This window comes from Myiozetetes cayanensis, unplaced genomic scaffold (assembly GCF_022539395.1).
Source record: "Myiozetetes cayanensis isolate MyiCay16 unplaced genomic scaffold, myiCay2020 scf5-8, whole genome shotgun sequence".
NCBI classification, from domain to species: Eukaryota; Metazoa; Chordata; class Aves; order Passeriformes; family Tyrannidae; genus Myiozetetes; species Myiozetetes cayanensis.
The window spans coordinates 77,123,955-77,141,014 of record NW_026087742.1 but is presented as its reverse complement, the minus strand read 5'-3'; the positions used below and the strand labels follow the sequence as shown (position 1 = coordinate 77,141,014).

Below are 17,060 nucleotides of genomic sequence, written 5' to 3'. Positions count from 1 at the left end.
GTATGTGTTAATTGTGCTTCTTTACTAAACATCTTTGAAACAAGCAAAATTCTGCTTTATCTCTGTAACCTGCATTATCTGTGTGCATTTTATGTGTGTAACTATATTAACATACCTAAAAAAAAAACCCCGTATCTCCTCTCTTTGCAACAGGACCATTGTCTCCCTGTCCATTATCTATACGATTGGACAGACAATCTTGTCTGTGGGTTCCCTAAATGACCTGACGGATCACAACCGGGATGGCTCTCCTGATAACATACCACTGCACATGTGAGTTGCCTTGTACACATTTTGGGTTTTTTTCCAGGCTGATTAACAGGACATCTTACACCTTAAATTTATGCTACTTGAATTTCAGCTGTCTTTCAATCAGTCTAGTATTTATGCTTTCAGAAAGAAAACAAAGTGATTTTTTTCCCTCCCTTTTTTCTTTTCTCCTTTGTTCCAGTGCCCTGTCCATGATTGGCTTGATCCTCATTGCACTTGGTACTGGTGGGATCAAACCTTGTGTGTCAGCATTTGGTGGAGATCAGTTTGAAGATGATCAGGTAAGTGTCTTTCAGATTTTCAGTTATACAGATGCTCTAACTAATGCTTTACTATTATAATACTCTAATAATGTACATATTTAGACATATGCATTACTGCAGCGTTTCCTGAGTAGCTGAAGAAGGAGATACTTAACTAATTGTCTTGAAATGTGAAAACAGACTTGCTGATTTAACAATCTAGGCTCATCAATGTGGTTCCAGCTAAGCCTTTCTAAACATTTTTCTGTTTTTACTGTAGGAAGAACAAAGAAGTACCTTCTTCTCTCTTTTTTATTTGTCCATTAATGCTGGAAGTCTAATATCTACTATAGTCACCCCAAATCTCAGAGGTAAGGCCATGCATTTGTTTATAACAGTCAAACATCAGAAAAGGATGAGTGTTGGATTGCAGTCTAGTTAGGTCTGAATTTAAGTTCTGTTCTCTGACACACCGGAGTTGTCTAGCAAATAGTTTTCAGCGTGTCATTCAACTTCTTACAGGCAAAGTACTGTCAAAACCAAGCCAGTCTGAGACCTGAATTGCCTTTAGGATCAGAAGTACGAGATCCGAAGAGACATGCTGGAGCAGACAACTTGTACTCCTTAATGCATGTTTTAATTCTGTGAAAATACAAATGTGTCACCTCTTCCAATACCTTTAAAACCATCCCACTAGAAACAGTTGTGTTGTTTGCTGGGAAGGGAAGCAGGGAGAGAGCCCTCTCCTCTGAAAGTGAAGGGTATTCTGAAGTGTGTCCATGCTAAGTACAGGAGCAACAATACATGTAGTAACACATTTATCCATGTGACAAGGTAAATAACTTCTCATATTGTTGAAGAAGAAAGTTATTTTCTCTTCTGCTTATAAATAATAACACGACCCTAAACAAAAAGCAAGCGATTTGCATATGGAATTCTGTGGCAAGATTACACAGATGGTGCTGTATGGATGTGCTTGCCAGGAAGGAAAGCCTTTGAGGAAGGCTTTTCTCAAAAAAAAAGGAAACATCATGTGAGTTCTGGAATAACCCTAAAGCACTGGGCTGAAATTCTGACCTTTGGATTTCTTGACTGGAAGGCTGTGTAGACATGTTTGAGAGGTTTGATTAATGCAAATTCTGTCCTTTGCCAAAAAGGAACTAGAGGTGCATGAGGCACAATATGCACTTTACTTCCTTGCTGATTGAGGGTGAAAACTACCTTGGAAGAAAAAAAGACAAATTCAGCTGAGGAAGGTGATAAACTGCCACGTACTGTAAAGGTTCAACCAAAAGGCTAATACAAGTAAATCAAGACATTAGTTAGCTGCAAGCTAGCTTCTCCCCCCCACCCCCGATCAAACTCCCTTCCAGAGGTCCCTTCCAACCTCAACCTTTCTGTGATACCTTTTATTATTGAAAAGCAGAATTATTTAATTTGGATACTGATCATCCATTCTGTGGATGTCAGCAGAGAGGTTTGTTGTTCCCCCATGAGTAAACAGTGAATGTGAAGTACAGAAATCATATGTAAAACATCAGCAGTGCTGACTGGGACTTTAATCTAATGTTACTTTGTACTTCAGCTACGGAGTGTGGCATTCATACCAAACAGCGATGTTACCCGCTAGCTTTTGGAATTCCTGCTATCCTCATGGCTGTCGCCTTGCGTAAGTGGTTCTGTTGCCATCTTGCTACTTCAGTGATTAGATGATAATGATTTCATAATGAAAAAGTAATAGAAATCTCCAGGTAATACCTCTACTAAGACCTGAATATTTCTGCATTTTTTGACTTAAATTTTTTTTCATGAGTGGAATTAAACTGAAGCACTCACTTTTCCAGAAGAGAGTGATGTGCCAGGAGAGACTGATCAGGCTGGGGAGAGGCATGAATATACCTTTTAATTCTATCTATTTTGTAAACTACTGTCTATATATTTTGGACTACTGGGATATATAAATAGATCTTTGAAAGTAGTGTGAAAATTCTCAGAAAATGTGTTTTGGAAGTTATCTCTAGTCCAGGAATGCAAACTGCATAAGGTAATTGTCCCTGCACTGGAGAAATCCTTTACCTGGTATGTCACTATTTCTCAAACACCTGCATTTTTATTAGCTGTGCTACAGGTCACTTCCTGAGCCTGACTGCTGCAGCACAAAAACCAAGAAACTGGGGGGTGCCATTACGTACCACAGTATCCCTCGTGATTCTGGTCCTTCATGGTTCTGAGCGGGAGCCCACCCAGCTACCAGTGACCCCACCTTGCATGTGCGCTCAGCCTGAGTTGCACGATGGCTGTGGGGGCTTATCTGTGTCCTGCCCTGCACGTGGGAGGGTGAGGCTGAGGAATGTGCCCTGGGCACGGGAGCAGAGGACACCTTGGTGAGCCCTGCAGTTCAGGCAGAGCCTCGTGTCCCTGTATGATGTGAGATGCTGCATACTGAACTCCTAAAAAGGAGCCGTACAATAAAGCCAGAGCCGAGGTCCCAAGTGGTCCTAGTTTTGACCATCCCTCAATCAAGCTGACCTCCCACTGAGCGCTTACCTTGAGAGTTTCCAGATTTAGTTTTTTGTCTTAAATAGAAGCATCTGCTGGTATTAATTTGATTTATTTTACTGTATCATAGCATGAGAATAGGCCATTTCATTGCTCATTAGGAGGCTTATTTCCACCCTGATCTAACTCCGTAACTATTACAGTTTTCATACTAAATTATTTGCCACTATTTTAATATAATTCTGAGTTGCTTTGTTTTCTGTTTGCATGTTACAGTTGTGTTTGTAGCTGGAAGCAGAATGTACAAGAAAGTTAAACCTCAAGGAAATGTAATGCTTCAAGTTTGCAAATGCATTGGAGTAAGTACTGATTTTATTCCCCAAATCACTGTCGGCAATTTTTAAACCTGTTCTGTAAACACGCCTAGATCAGAAATCTGTCATAATACGAGGAAAGGTTCTAAGGTTGTTTCTTTCACTGATGACACCTCCAGGTTTAGACTGCCTTTTTAAAAGTATATCTTGATTTATACACAAATTATACAAGTGAATTTATACGTAAAGGAAACAAAGTAAGATGTCAGTGATATGTAAAAGCTTATCCCAGCTTCTGGGATTAACTTCTTACACATTTGTGCACCTTTCTGCAGCCCTGTAGTAAGAGACAAACATGCCTTGACCTGAGTCAAGAGCAGAGCTACCAGTACATCTTATCAGCAAATATTTATTGCTTATTAAAAGAATGTTATTTACAATGCAGAGGTATATTAATTCCCACTGCATTAAGGAAGTTGGGGGTTACATATTGGTGTGAGCCTGATAGGAAGAGAATGGAATCTGCATGAGTAGATTTGCAATAGATTTTTGCAGTGCCTCAACTTTGAGATCAGGGGATTTTTTCATTTATGGGCTTCTTCATTCTCCATGCAACCCTTCCAGCTTTTATAGTCTAGCCCATTGCTTATCTTGTAAGCACTGTCAAAACCAAATCTCTACAGGTGACTTTGGCCATTGCTTAGAGTGCTGCTCCTGAGGCCCATCTCAGCCTTGCATATTATTCCATGTGGAAAATCTTGGGAGTTCTTTGGGATGATATTCGTATAGATTCAATGTCAGGGTGTGAGGCACATCCACAAGATGGAGCTTCTTATACTGAAATGTACTCTTATACCCACTCACCTCTGAAAATCTGTGCATATGACACTGCTCTATTTATTGTTGTACCTAAGTAACTCTGAAGAAGACAGGTCTTCAAGCTCCCAGCATCAACCCACATTTAGAGAGACTACTCTCAGATGTGCATTTCACCTAATCCCAAGTGCACACTCCACTGGGTATGCAGTGTGACACCTTAAATACAATATTCCCATAGATGATTGGAGCAGTTAACAGAAGTAACCTTTAACACCCTCTAAACACTAGAAGTGGGAGCATAATCTTAAATGACAAAACAGCTCATTGCATTTATAAATATTTGTAGTGCCATTAAACAGTTCTGTCTCTCCTCAGTTTGCCATCAAAAACCGGTTTCGGCATCGCAGCAAGGAGTTCCCCAAGAGAGAGCACTGGCTGGACTGGGCAAATGAGAAGTATGACGTAAGTCCTGTTTGAGCCTTTTCTACTGTGATATCTCCCTGATCCTCAGCTTCTCTCTGTCTGCTCTGAGCCATTGCCTCAAGCACTGGACAAATAGTTTTGGGCCTCTCCATCATTTAGTAGCTAATGATCTGGCTCCCCTACTGTTGCAGGTTATCACCTCAGCTCCTGTGGGGGAAAGCTGTGTCTGTGTCAGTGCTCTCTGTAATTATAGGCTGTCCAGGGAAATTCAAGGGAGATGAAGAAAATACTTTCCCTCACCCAACCAATACAAACACTTGGAAGTTTTTGTGTTAGGAAACTAGCAAGTTTCCTTTCTCAACTTGTTGTTTCTCTTGGTAAACTGTCTTCAAACAAAATATGCTGGTTTAATGACTGCAGAGGGGAAAAATGGGAATGGTGCTGTTGCCTCTCATGATTAATACACAGGGCCATAATACTTGTCTTGGGATGAAACTGAAGAATTATGGTTTGGAATTTCAGTTGAAGTTGGTAAACACTGCATCCTCTCTGGCCGCAGTATAATTTGTAACCATGATTCTCGAAGCCTTGTGTCCCATTGTCCCCAACCATGTCGCTTGCCTCCTATCTACTTTGACCAGTTGTCAATGGAACCACAAACCTTAGCCTGTCACTTTCATTTTCATTTTGCCTGTATGCTTTGCTCATATGTGAAATTCCTCAGTTGCCTGACCTTCAAATGTCTCCTTCCTAGAAAAATAATGTAGCACTAAGTGCTAAAACTCATGCTGCCATCAGTGTATATGCAAAGAAGATCAGGTCTCTCTAATACCAGTGTCCCCTTCCACACACACAGCCCTTCCCACATCCACAATCAAACTTTGTATTATTTTAACAGAAATAATCAGAAGTATCCGCAATGTGGGAAGTTTAGTATGTGGGTAAACATTACGTGGTGGGTCTCTGCCTGTTACTGTGCTGTGAATAGCAGTCTGCAACTGTCTTTTTTCTTACCTTTTTCTTTTTTTTTAAACCAATTTCTCTTGTGTAATTCTTGTTTGCTGCAGAAACGACTGATTGCTCAGACTAAGATGGTGTTGAAGGTTCTTTTCCTTTACATCCCTCTCCCTATGTTCTGGGCACTTTTTGACCAGCAGGTAAAGTAGAAATTTTTTGGCTTGGTAATTAGAGCTGTGCACTATCTGTACTCTGAGGTCACCAGGCATAAAAGGTGTGTATGGGAGGGTAGAAAAACAAATTCTTTAACCTGGTTTTGATGCAAAAGGGTAGTTACTGAGTCCTGCTACTACAGGATGTTCTGTGGTCAGGGTAATCTCAGTTTATCTGAGCATGCCCAGGACTGATTCAATGACTGAGGCCTCTCCAAATTTTGTATCAGACCAGGATTCGGGATGAAAGAGGAATTTAAATTTTTCTTACTTCTAATGTTTCTTCCATTGTCAGTTGTGAGATGAAATTTAGGTCCTTGTGCAAATGATGTAGAGAATCAGGGCTTAAATGATCTGGATACCAGTTTGCTTAATCACTTGCACCCTGTTATAAATGCAGAATCACAGAATATGCTGAGTTGGAAGGGATCCACAAGGATCATCTAGTCCAACTCCTGGCCCTGCACAGGACCACCCCCAAGAGACACACCACACTCCCGAGAGTATTGTCCAAACACTTTTTGAACTCTGACAGGCTTGATGCTGTGACCACTTTCCTGGGGACCCTCTTCCAGTGCCCTCTTCACCCTCTGAGTGAAGAACCTTTTTCTATATCCAACCTAAATCTCCCCTGACACAACTTCAGGCCATTCTTTGGGTCCTGTCACTGGTCACCTCAGAAAAGAGATCAGTGCCTGCCCCTCCTCTTCCCCTCACAAGGAAGTTGTAACTGCAATGAGATGTCCCCTCAGTCTCCTCTTCTCCAGGCTGAACAGATCAATTGACCTCAGCCGCTTCTCATATGGCTTCCCCTCAAGGCCCTTCACCATCTTCATTGCCCTCCTTTGGACGCTCTCTAAGAGCTTAATATCTTTCTATACTGTGGTGCCCAAAACTGCACACAATATTCAAGGTGAGGCTGCCCCAGTGCAGAGCAGAGTGGGACAATCCCCTCCCTTGGCCAGCTGGTGATGCTTTCCCTGATGCCCCCCAGGACACAGTTGACCCTCTTGGCTGCCAGGGCACTGCTGACTCATATTCAGCTTGTTTTTGACCAGGACCCCCAGGTCACTTTCTGTGGCACTGCTTTCCAACATCTCATTCCCCAGTCTGTATGAATGTCCAGGGTTCTTCAAGCAGAAGTATAAGCCTATAACTCCCATTCACTTGGTGAACTGAGAACTCAAGACTCATGAAAGCAACTTTCATAGTTATGCATTGAAGTATGAATTTAGGAGAACATCTGAGAGAATGTCTGGGCTTGAAAGCTTTATCCAATGCAGATGGATAGCAAGTTTGGTCCAGATTCCCTATGCCCTGGTGTTTCAGTACCCATGAGCTGTAATGATCCATGTAACCTGTTACAATTAGGTAGTTCTGCTATGAAATTCAGAGCTAAATACTCATTATGTGAATAATAACTCATATCTCGGACAGTGGTACATTGCAGGTGGTTAAAGGCTCTCACCACAGATGCAGCAATAAGCATTCTGGTCTCACCCTAGGCTCAGAGTAGAAGTCAGCCCCACCTGACCCGGCTATTGGCAGGTTTTTGAGGCAGAGGGCTCAGGGTCTGCTGACTGCTGGGCTGTGTGAAGGAAGGATGGATTTATTGGAGGTGTGGGCTGCTTGTGCTCAGGCAGGCAGCACACAGATGCCTGGGTGACTTCTATGCACAGCACACAGCTGTGCTCTGCACAGGATGTCCCTGCTATCTCTCCAGCTAATTTCTGGATCTAAATTATTTTCCACTCTATTTCACATAACAAGTAAATGAAATTAAATGGACCATGAGGATCACTTTGTTCAAATGTTTACGTTGCAGAATAAGAATACTCCCAAAGCTAGCTTTATTGTTTTTGTTGTATTGCATGTTTTTCCCAACACTTTACTTACAAAAACAATTCAAGAGGAACTTTGGAAGATCTATTTACTATGACATCTAATTTTCTCTTCTTTTATTAAGGGATCAAGATGGACACTGCAAGCCACAGCAATGAATGGGGATTTTGTAAGTTAATTTTTATTCCTTTTTTTTTTTTATAAGTAATGCTTTTCAAACAGTTACTTGTTGTCATAATATTAAAAACTATTTATTTTTTCTTCACCAGGGAATTCCAGTTCAACCAGACCAAATGCAGGTACATTTAATCTTCTATCAGCTGATTTTTTCTGAAAGATTATTTAAATATTGCCCTTCATTTAATAAAAAAAAGTACTTTGAAAAATACGTAATTTTTTTCTCTTCTCATGTTCAACAGATTGTGAATCCAATCCTGATTGTTATAATGGTCCCAATTGTAGATTCTGTTATTTATCCTTTAATCAAGAAATGCAAGATCAATTTTACGTAAGTTGATGTAATTACCTGACTTCAACAGAGGCTTGTTTTAGTGTTTTCTTTAAATGGTGCTTCCAACCCTAATGTAACAGTAGTGTATTGAAAATGGGTTAATATTTATAAGAAATTAAAACGTAAAGAAATACAGAATATTGCAAGGGGTATGCAGAGGCACCACAGAGTAGAATCTAATAGTAAAGTAACAATATTTTCCAGTTAAGAACAAATTGCAGGAGATGCTCTTTACTGCTTTCCACATCCCCTATGTCTACTCTCTCTCCTTCCTCAAGAATATGAAGTAGAAATACAACATATATTATTACTATGTGTCATGTTTTGGGCTTAAAACTACCTGAGACATGTGTTTCCTCTTCAGTCCCAGCGAGGATTCTGGCTCACTGAATACTTCTAGCTGGATCCTCAGAGGGCATTACATATTATTTTTAATGTTAGTAATGAAGTGGTGGCTAGCACTTGCAAGAGAGCTTGGAGAGGCAGAAGAGAATACAGTTCTTAATGCAATTTTCACAGAGCTAAGATGCAATGTTGTTTTTCCATACAGTTAGGAAAAATCTAAGGTGTGTGCTGTGCTGGAAACACTGTCATTCATTTATGAACACTCTACATTGGACAAATGCTGCCATGAATAAAATAACTACTTTAAGTTTACCCTTGCAGCTTAACTGAATATCAGTAGATGTCTTCTAATTCAAAAAATCTCCCTGACTTTTTTTGTTCAATATTATTTAAACATACAGTATGGACATGTTTTTACTCTCTTTAAAGGCATATCTACCTGTGTCTTTGTTGTTGTGAAGCCAACAACTGTATTAGATTTGCGTTTTTCTTCCTGCAAAACAGACTTCTTCAGGAACCTAATAACTATGTTCAGTCAGTATTTGAGCCCAGCAGATGCAGAGTAACAGGTTATACTAAGATGCTGCAGAAAAGACACGTTTCCTCATGGTGTAACTATAAATTGAGGCTTACCTAGCTTAGCAGAACACTTTCTGTAGTAGTATCAGCCCTTCAAATGGTCATAATGTGATACTTGTGACCATTTGAGTTTCCAAGTTTCCTGTGGAAATTAAAAAACACTCTTCTGAAGCTTTGAATTCACACTTCTCTTAAAACTCACATGTCTTTTGCTGTTGTACTAGGCCCCTGAGGAAGATAACTGTTGGTATGTTCCTTGCCTCTTTGGCTTTTGTTGCTGCTGCCCTCCTGCAAGTGCAAATAGATGTAAGTTCAGCCCCATGCAAGTATTTACTATTAATATTTGGTTGTTAATACAGAACAAAGTGTGTTTAGGGGGGAAGTGAACTAAGGCTCCTAAATTTGGAACCAAGCATACGAGCACAGAAGTAGAAGGATGGGAAATGTTAAAGTATATTGCAGTACCGTGATTAGCATAATAAAATTAACTAGCAATGAACGCCATCCTGCAGAACATTTCATTGCCATTAATATAAATCACGCATTAAAAGCAACCTCAGTCTGAGACCAAAAGCTGAAAACTTGCTTGGCCTACCATGGGACTGCTTTGTATGTTTGATCTCTTCTGATATTTAGACTGGAGGTTGGGTGTGACAGTCTGGGAAGCATCATCATAAGCATGAGCAAAGATGACACTTGTTTAAGGCAGGATTCATCTCGCCTAACCTTCCTTGCCCCAAAGGGAGGTGCCATGAGCCAGAGTAAGGTTTATCCTGTAGCTGGGACATTAGCAACACCTCTGGGAGGTGATCCATTGCATCCCAAGATCTGAATAGTTATCTAGAGGTGCCTGCCTGTCTTCATGCACTATCAAGGCAAGGCGCTTAACTCTTAAATAGAATCATGGAATGGTTTGGGTTGGAAGGGACCTTAAAGATCATCTAGTCACAACAGGCAGGATGCCCTTCAACTAGACCAGGTTGTTCAGAGCCCCGTCTAGCCAGGCCTGAAATGCTTACAGGGATGGGGCATCCACAACTTCTCCAGGAAACTAACAGCTTTAGTTAGGAATGATAAAATTCTCTCATTAATGCCTGGGTCCAACAGTGAAACAAGCTATATATTCAACTCTGCCTTTTGAAGTAAAGGGTCAGGCCTTCAGCTGGCATAGTAGGCTGTCTTCCCAAATGCTCTGTTCAGAGGGCCAGAGCTGTGCCCGTGTACGTACATACTGGCATTGGGCAGCACCTTCATCAAAACTTGTAATTTCCCAGCTTGTTGCATGAGAGTCTCCTGCAGAAAGGTAAAGATGGACCTGTGGGGGTTTTTTTGTGTGTGTGTGATGTACCTAAAGAGACAGAATGATGTACCTGAAGCAGACAGAAGTATGGGAAGGGAGGAAAGGTTGAGGCAGAACTGAACTAGACACAACTCTTGCAGCCCTTGCTGCTATCCATGAGTAGAAGCTATTTGCTCTTAGATATGGTGGGAAGTGGAGTCTTCAGAAGTTCAGTTACTTTGGGCTGTCATACCAGGCAGTGCCCATACATGCTTTCTTGTTCAGCAGCACCAGTGCTGGGGGAGAGCAAGTCAGAACATGACACAAAGAAACTCAGATCCAGGCAGCCACAGGATGTGGGAAAAGCTCATTGCTTGAACTGCAGAGTGGCCTTGGTAGTGGCAGTGTGCTGCAGCACGTGATCAAAGAAGGACCACATCTGGCTATGGAGGCATTGTTGTGGATGAGAGACTTCTTTCCTCAGGCAACTTGTGAGACTAGTGACAAAACCTGTTATTTGTGTTGCATCCCTCAGACAACTGTAGATTGTAAGGCAAATGCTAATGTTCAACATGAACTAATAAGGATCACAGTAATTACAGTAATTTTTCCATGTGACTCACGGCACTGATTTTACTTTTTTTTCTGTCCTATAGAAAACGACTCCAGTTTTCCCTGCAGCTGGACAAACACAAATCAGATTAATGAACTTAGGTAGTGTTTCTGCAACAGTTCAGTTTCAGCCTCAACTTCAGAGTGTGGATGTAGCACCTAAGGAGGCGGTAAGTAAGGGCAGATGAGGAAGAGCAAGTTTAGAAAAATCTAATGGAGTCAGTCATTCTTAATTAATGGTTAAAAATTGATTTTTTTTCCTAATTTTTTCCCCTCAAGTAATTTCACTATTTCTTTGTATTGTACAATGAATTGTTACTGAAAACACAGTGAATGAAGAAATAGTAACTATGTCAATATTTTGACAAGAAACTTTCATAAACTTATCAGTGACTTTAAACTAGTTGAAAACTTCACTCTCATTAAAAAGATTCCATTTCTTAACAGCAACAATGCTCCATCCTTCAGTAAAAGTCCATTCAGCTCTAGTAAGTCACTGCTATTACTGTAAGGGATGGCTTACTTGAACAAGGAGCTTTTTCTGTGGCTACATCACATGTTAAGCTTCAGGTTGTAATACAACACAGCATTGATATCTCTGTTGACAGCAAAATGTGGTGGAGCTGATGGATGTTTTTGATAAGGGATGTTAGATAGCCTGAGGTCCTTTTTCTGTATAAGAGGAGAAATCCTACTCCATTCTCCTCCATATGGAAACAGAGCTATGAGGAGAAGATAAGGGCACCCAAACTGTATACTGACAAGGAATTGATATAACCATGGTTTATACCTGAAAATGAAGGGCATAAAATGCTCTACTCCCTATTATAATCTTTTTATCAATTTATCTATTGTAATGCTTTTTATAATCCTATAAATCAAAGATATGTTATAAAAAAACAAATAATGTTATAAAAACAAATTTTAGTACTACACTGTGTCTATTCATATTTTAAGTATTTTGTGTTGATTAAACATGTTTAGAATATTTAAAACGTCACTTACGTTACACTGAAACCATAGATATGAAGTTTGTGTTTGCATTTGCATCTTTTAGGTGTTGCTATTTGGAAAATGCTGCGTCTTATCTTATGCTAGTGCTGCCTCTGTAGCTAAACAGAATTTTATTTGATGGTTGTGGCAAGCCTGATTTGTCTGGAGCAAGAAATACACAGGAACGTATAACAGCTCTTCCATAATGCTTGTGGAAGGCCTTTGTAACTTTGAAGCTTGTGTAACAAATTAAATTAATAAAAAAATAATGATCCAATGGAACAGAAACGAAAGTTAGGGGATGCTCATGCTCTCTGGCACTTCAGAAATAACACGTGTAAACGTCTGACACCCCTGAGTCCATAACACTCCCTCAAAGTTGTAAACAAGTATGCAGTTGCACAGAAATTCATAGCAATTTGTTTGTCTTTGTAGACGGACTACATGATATTTAAGACTTCTCAGCTGCAATCATTAGATGTAGCTTCTGGATCACTACAGACAACTCAATCTTTGGAGGGGCTGCTAGAGAGAAAACGTTACACTTTCGCATTTCAAGTGTTTGGAACAGGCATTGATTCTGATTTGGTAAGTCTGCTTAATTCTTGAAATATACATTGATGTTTTGATAGCTATCTATGTGGAATGTGTGAAGCTGAGAGGACAAGCTCTGAATAGCTTTCTCTTTTGTCTTACTTTCTATCTCTCCCCATCTCTGCTGTACCAGTAAGACTGGTGAGCTGTAGAGAGCAGGCCAGGATGTCATTTAAAAAAAAAACCTAGAAAAAATTACCAACTTATTATTTACCTTGATGATTACTCTTTCCCCAAGATTTAGATGTGTGGTCATAAGAGTTTTCTAGTAAACATGCATTACAGTAGGTTCCTAAAGTTGAAGGTCTGAAGTCTTGCTCTGAAGTCTCTGTTACAATTTCCCAGTGCTATGTAATAGTGCATATTAAAGCTCTTCACTGATGCCAATGAAGTATTTTGATAATGGTCTCTTCCACCAGCTGTTTGACAATGTTACATCGAAACCAGAAGAAGGAAAGAATCTCATCAGGTAGAGTTTGTTTTGCTTCTAAATTCTGACAGTACAGTGACTATCTCTTCAATCTGTCTTTGAGTGGACTCTTGTTTAACACAGTTATCTATACTGTAGGAACTCACCTCTTGCTGGATACTTCATTTGATGTTTAGGGTGTGTAAGAACTTCTGAGGTGTGATTCATTTTAGCTATCTTGCACATCTGCTTTGGGTTTAATTTAGTTAAAATCACAAACGTACTTCACTCCATTGCCTAGACTTTTTTATTGATTAACTGCACAGATTACATGTCTATACCTCCTTTTTAGACTTGAATGAGAAGTATCCTCCTACTTCTCTCCCTTTTTTCCTACATCTTCCATTTGCCAATGCATTTTCTATTGGTTGTAGTAGTGGCTTGCTTTTGATGTTTTCCTAAGAAGGCAGTGGGCTGATGGGGGTCTAGCTTGCTTTTTGTATTAGCTACACTTAAAGAGATTTAGAGTTCTTTAAAAAATGTTAAGTGACATGAAAGAAACTATTAAATGGGAAGATTTGATCCTTGTTGTTCTGCCAATTAAAAGTAAAATCTGTATTCTTTGACTTATGCATATTTTGTGTAGTATTTAATCACTCTTGCATTTTAAAGGTTCATAAACAATTATGTTTCTGATATCAACGTTACTCTGGATGACAAGGCTGTTGCAGTACTGCCTCCTCTTGATGCCAGCAATTACACCACCGTTCCAGGAGGAAAAGCGTATGCGTTTTTCTTTATCCTAATTTAATCTTAGACATGCTTGTCCTTAGGAAAAGGGCATGGAACATTTTATATATATAATATACACACAATTGGCTATACCAATGGTCTGAACTGTTTTCTTTTTCAGGCTGCATATCATTAAGGCTACAACGTCCTCAACCTATTGTACAGTTTCATCAAAAAAATTTGGATTCGGCAGTGCCTATACAATTTCAATCAATGACGTGAGTTGCCAGTGTTGTTTGTTGGACAATATATAATTACTTTCCATGTTGATACTTTAATTAAAAAGCACTTGTAGAATTATCCCTCTTGCTCTTAATCATATGATATAATTCTGGTGTGTTAAATGGAACATAAAGACATTGCTAACTATAAAAAATAATGATGGGTATGATAATGACATAATGCAAGAACTCATGTTCATCACTAGTGGCCTTAAATCTTTAGCCCTATTAGATACGATGGATTTGCAGGAAGTCTGCTGTAAATACCTATACTTTGTAACTAGGTATGCAGCTCTTCATATGCAACATCTTTTATTTACCCAGAACTTTGTATATGATTATAGAACTACTTAGAGTGTCTTTAGTGTGCAGACTTTCTATTACTGTTCCTAACGCACTATTTTAATTTCCAGTGTAATCAAGGTATTCTTAATATATCATATTATGAAGATATTCCACCCAGTTCAGTCCATATGGCGTGGCAGATCCCTCAGTATTTTCTTCTTACATGTGGAGAAGTAGTCTTCTCTGTCACTGGGCTGGAGTTTTCATACTCACAGGTAGGTTTTGCTATTCTTGTGTTAAGAATCCTGATACAAATTAAGGTCTTTGATCTGTTGTTTTTATAAGTGGTGGTTCTGCGCTGCTGCTTTGATCAATTATATCCTTTAGAGCTCCCTAGCAGGACTGTATAGGTTGATGCAAGTTGGCCCTGGTTCACTAGGATTCAGTGTTTTAAATGAAGCTATGCTGAATTATATAATTTGAAGACTTGACCACCAGGCCTCAAATTTCCTCCTCACATGTGACTTTCCATTGAAAATAAGTGTAACTGTACTGCTGCCATAAAACCGAACTGGAGAGCACTCAAATATAAAATAAAGAAATACTGACGCCTTATCTCCACACCAGCAGCAGTTTAGTTATACTCTTTTAATTCCTTTGTCTTCTGATTCCAGTTTATTAGGTGTGTATTTCTTCCCTTAATTCTGAGTCTAGAAGCTGTAGTGATGGGAACATTGTAAGATGTGGCTTGGTAGATGATGATGCATTCAGTTCCTTCATTTTGGGTGTACCATTTGTATTTGCAAAGTGTAAAATGTACCTGTTAGTTACTCAGTGTGTGTAAAGTTAGAGGTGTTATAGTTAGTGTACTAGTGATCTCTTGCTTCTCAAAGCATTCTCCAGACCTGTTTAGTTCCTTAGAAAATTTTACTTAAAAAAAATAATCAAACCAAAACAAAAAAACTCCAACCCCCACCAAAATCAACCAAACCAAGAAATCCTCTTCCCCCTACACCTGCAAAGAACCAGTGTTTGTTGCATGGTAAAGAATGCAGCAAACATCAGAAAATGAGTCACAGCAGTGTTTGCCTGAAACTTAAATGTCTGTGGTCTACAGGCCCCGCCTAACATGAAGTCAGTGCTGCAGGCAGGATGGCTGCTGAGTGTGGCTGTTGGTAACATAATTGTCCTCATTGTAGCTGGAGCATCTAAACTCAGCAAGCAGGTAAGCACACAAGCAATAAGTATATGCTATTCTATTACCCTGTGAGAAAGCAGTTCTAATCCAGGGGGTATTCATGGCAGATAACCCTCAACCACAGCTTTTGAACATCTGCGTTATGGTGGATTTGCATTTAAAACTGGAATATGAGAGGTTAGTGTTGGCTACAAGAGTGTACTGGTCAGTTGCAGAACTAGTTCTTGACTGAGTAATCTCATTAGAGTATATAAATAACAAAGCTATCAATCTTTATAACCTAGTTATAAGTTACTAGTTTATAACTAGTTTTGAATTTGAACGAATAGTTCTTCAATAGAGGCTTCTACCTCTTATGTCTTGTTTGCCATCCTTAACTCTTGCTGTCAGGGTCCTTTGCTTGAGAGCAGCAGTTTCTAGCATCTCTGCAGTGAATTTCTTCTCACGGTGTAGAAAGTCTGACCATTTGAGCTGAAATTCTAAACTAATGGAATTAAAACCTACCCAATTTCTGTTAATTGTTAATGAGCCCTCACCTGCATACCACAGTCCTGCCATATCCCTTCTGGCTCCATTGGTTTCAAACCTCATTCTTTGAGGCATGAAAGCTGTGATTCTTCTGGTAAAGAACACTTGTACACGACTTTCTATTAGTGGCACTCCCTAATGGATCAAAAAGTTTGAGAGAGGGAAAAGCCTGTCTCTGAAACAGGTCTGGCAGTCCCAGTTTCAGCTAAATTAACCAGAAAGAGCATGAAACAGGTGTCGAGGCTTTTCAGGTGGATGTTGTACTTTGAAACTAGAGTTTCTGGTCTTGATCTCTACCCACATTTGTGGTCAGTAGAAACTTTTCACAGCCAATCTAAGTGGAAGCAGAATCACTGGCAGCCTGGTTTAGATTGAGATTACCTGACTGAGGTGCTGAGTTTCCTTTTCATTCAGTTTCCAGTTCCTCCAGGAAAAGGGATATTGTTGAACATTTCAGCATTCACAGAAATTTTGTCTTTTCAGTGAAGACAGAACTACTGAAAGAACTTCAATTTTCAGTTGCTTTAATATGTGTTATATACATCTAATACTTAGTCCTGCAAGCCATATGATACTTATTAGGCACACTCAGTTTCATATTCTGAATTCTCTTCTTGCAAACACTAAAATAATGCTGCAATACTCTTGAGAAATTAATATTGGTGGATAATTTATGCCTTTTTTTTTTTTTTTTTTCAGTGGGCAGAGTATGTGCTGTTTGCTGCCTTGCTGTTCGTAGTTTGCATCATTTTTGCTATCATGGCTACTTTTTATACCTATGTTGATCCAAATGAGATTGAAGCCCAATTTAATGAGCAAGAAAAAGAAGACAAAAAGGATGATGACGACCATGGAAAGGAAATTGATTCTAAAATGTAGAAGCTGTATTCGAGGAGTGTTCTTAAATTATGGAATCCCATTCACTCTCCCTGCAGTAAGAGGAATCTGGGTAGCAGTAATAACACCTCTGGATAATATGTCTTGTGGGAGACTCTAAGAAAAACTGTTTTAACTTAAAATGCAGCCTCTCTTGGCAAGCAATAGGAAAGGATTAGTCTCTCTCTTGTACTGTATGTGGTATCCTGAAGAAACTCCAGGAGAATTTGCACTCTTAATGTACCTCAATCTTAAATATT

General features: G+C 39.5%; 1 protein-coding gene across 1 annotated transcript; it reads left to right on the top strand.

Moving 5' to 3' along the window:
* The first annotated feature begins 212 nt into the window (after window positions 1-212).
* On the top strand, window positions 213-16,860 carry SLC15A1 (solute carrier family 15 member 1). Its single transcript, XM_050332708.1, has 19 exons — window positions 213-273; window positions 452-551; window positions 793-909; window positions 2,127-2,181; window positions 3,288-3,370; window positions 4,520-4,606; window positions 5,635-5,724; window positions 7,703-7,747; window positions 7,848-7,877; window positions 7,998-8,086; window positions 9,238-9,319; window positions 10,949-11,074; window positions 12,333-12,485; window positions 12,911-12,960; window positions 13,573-13,683; window positions 13,814-13,910; window positions 14,327-14,473; window positions 15,316-15,423; window positions 16,624-16,860. The coding sequence occupies exons 2-19, from the start codon at window positions 462-464 to the stop codon at window positions 16,801-16,803; spliced, it is 1,740 nt and encodes a 579-aa protein (XP_050188665.1). The 5' UTR covers window positions 213-273; window positions 452-461; the 3' UTR covers window positions 16,804-16,860.
* Window positions 16,861-17,060: the final 200 nt, after the last annotated feature.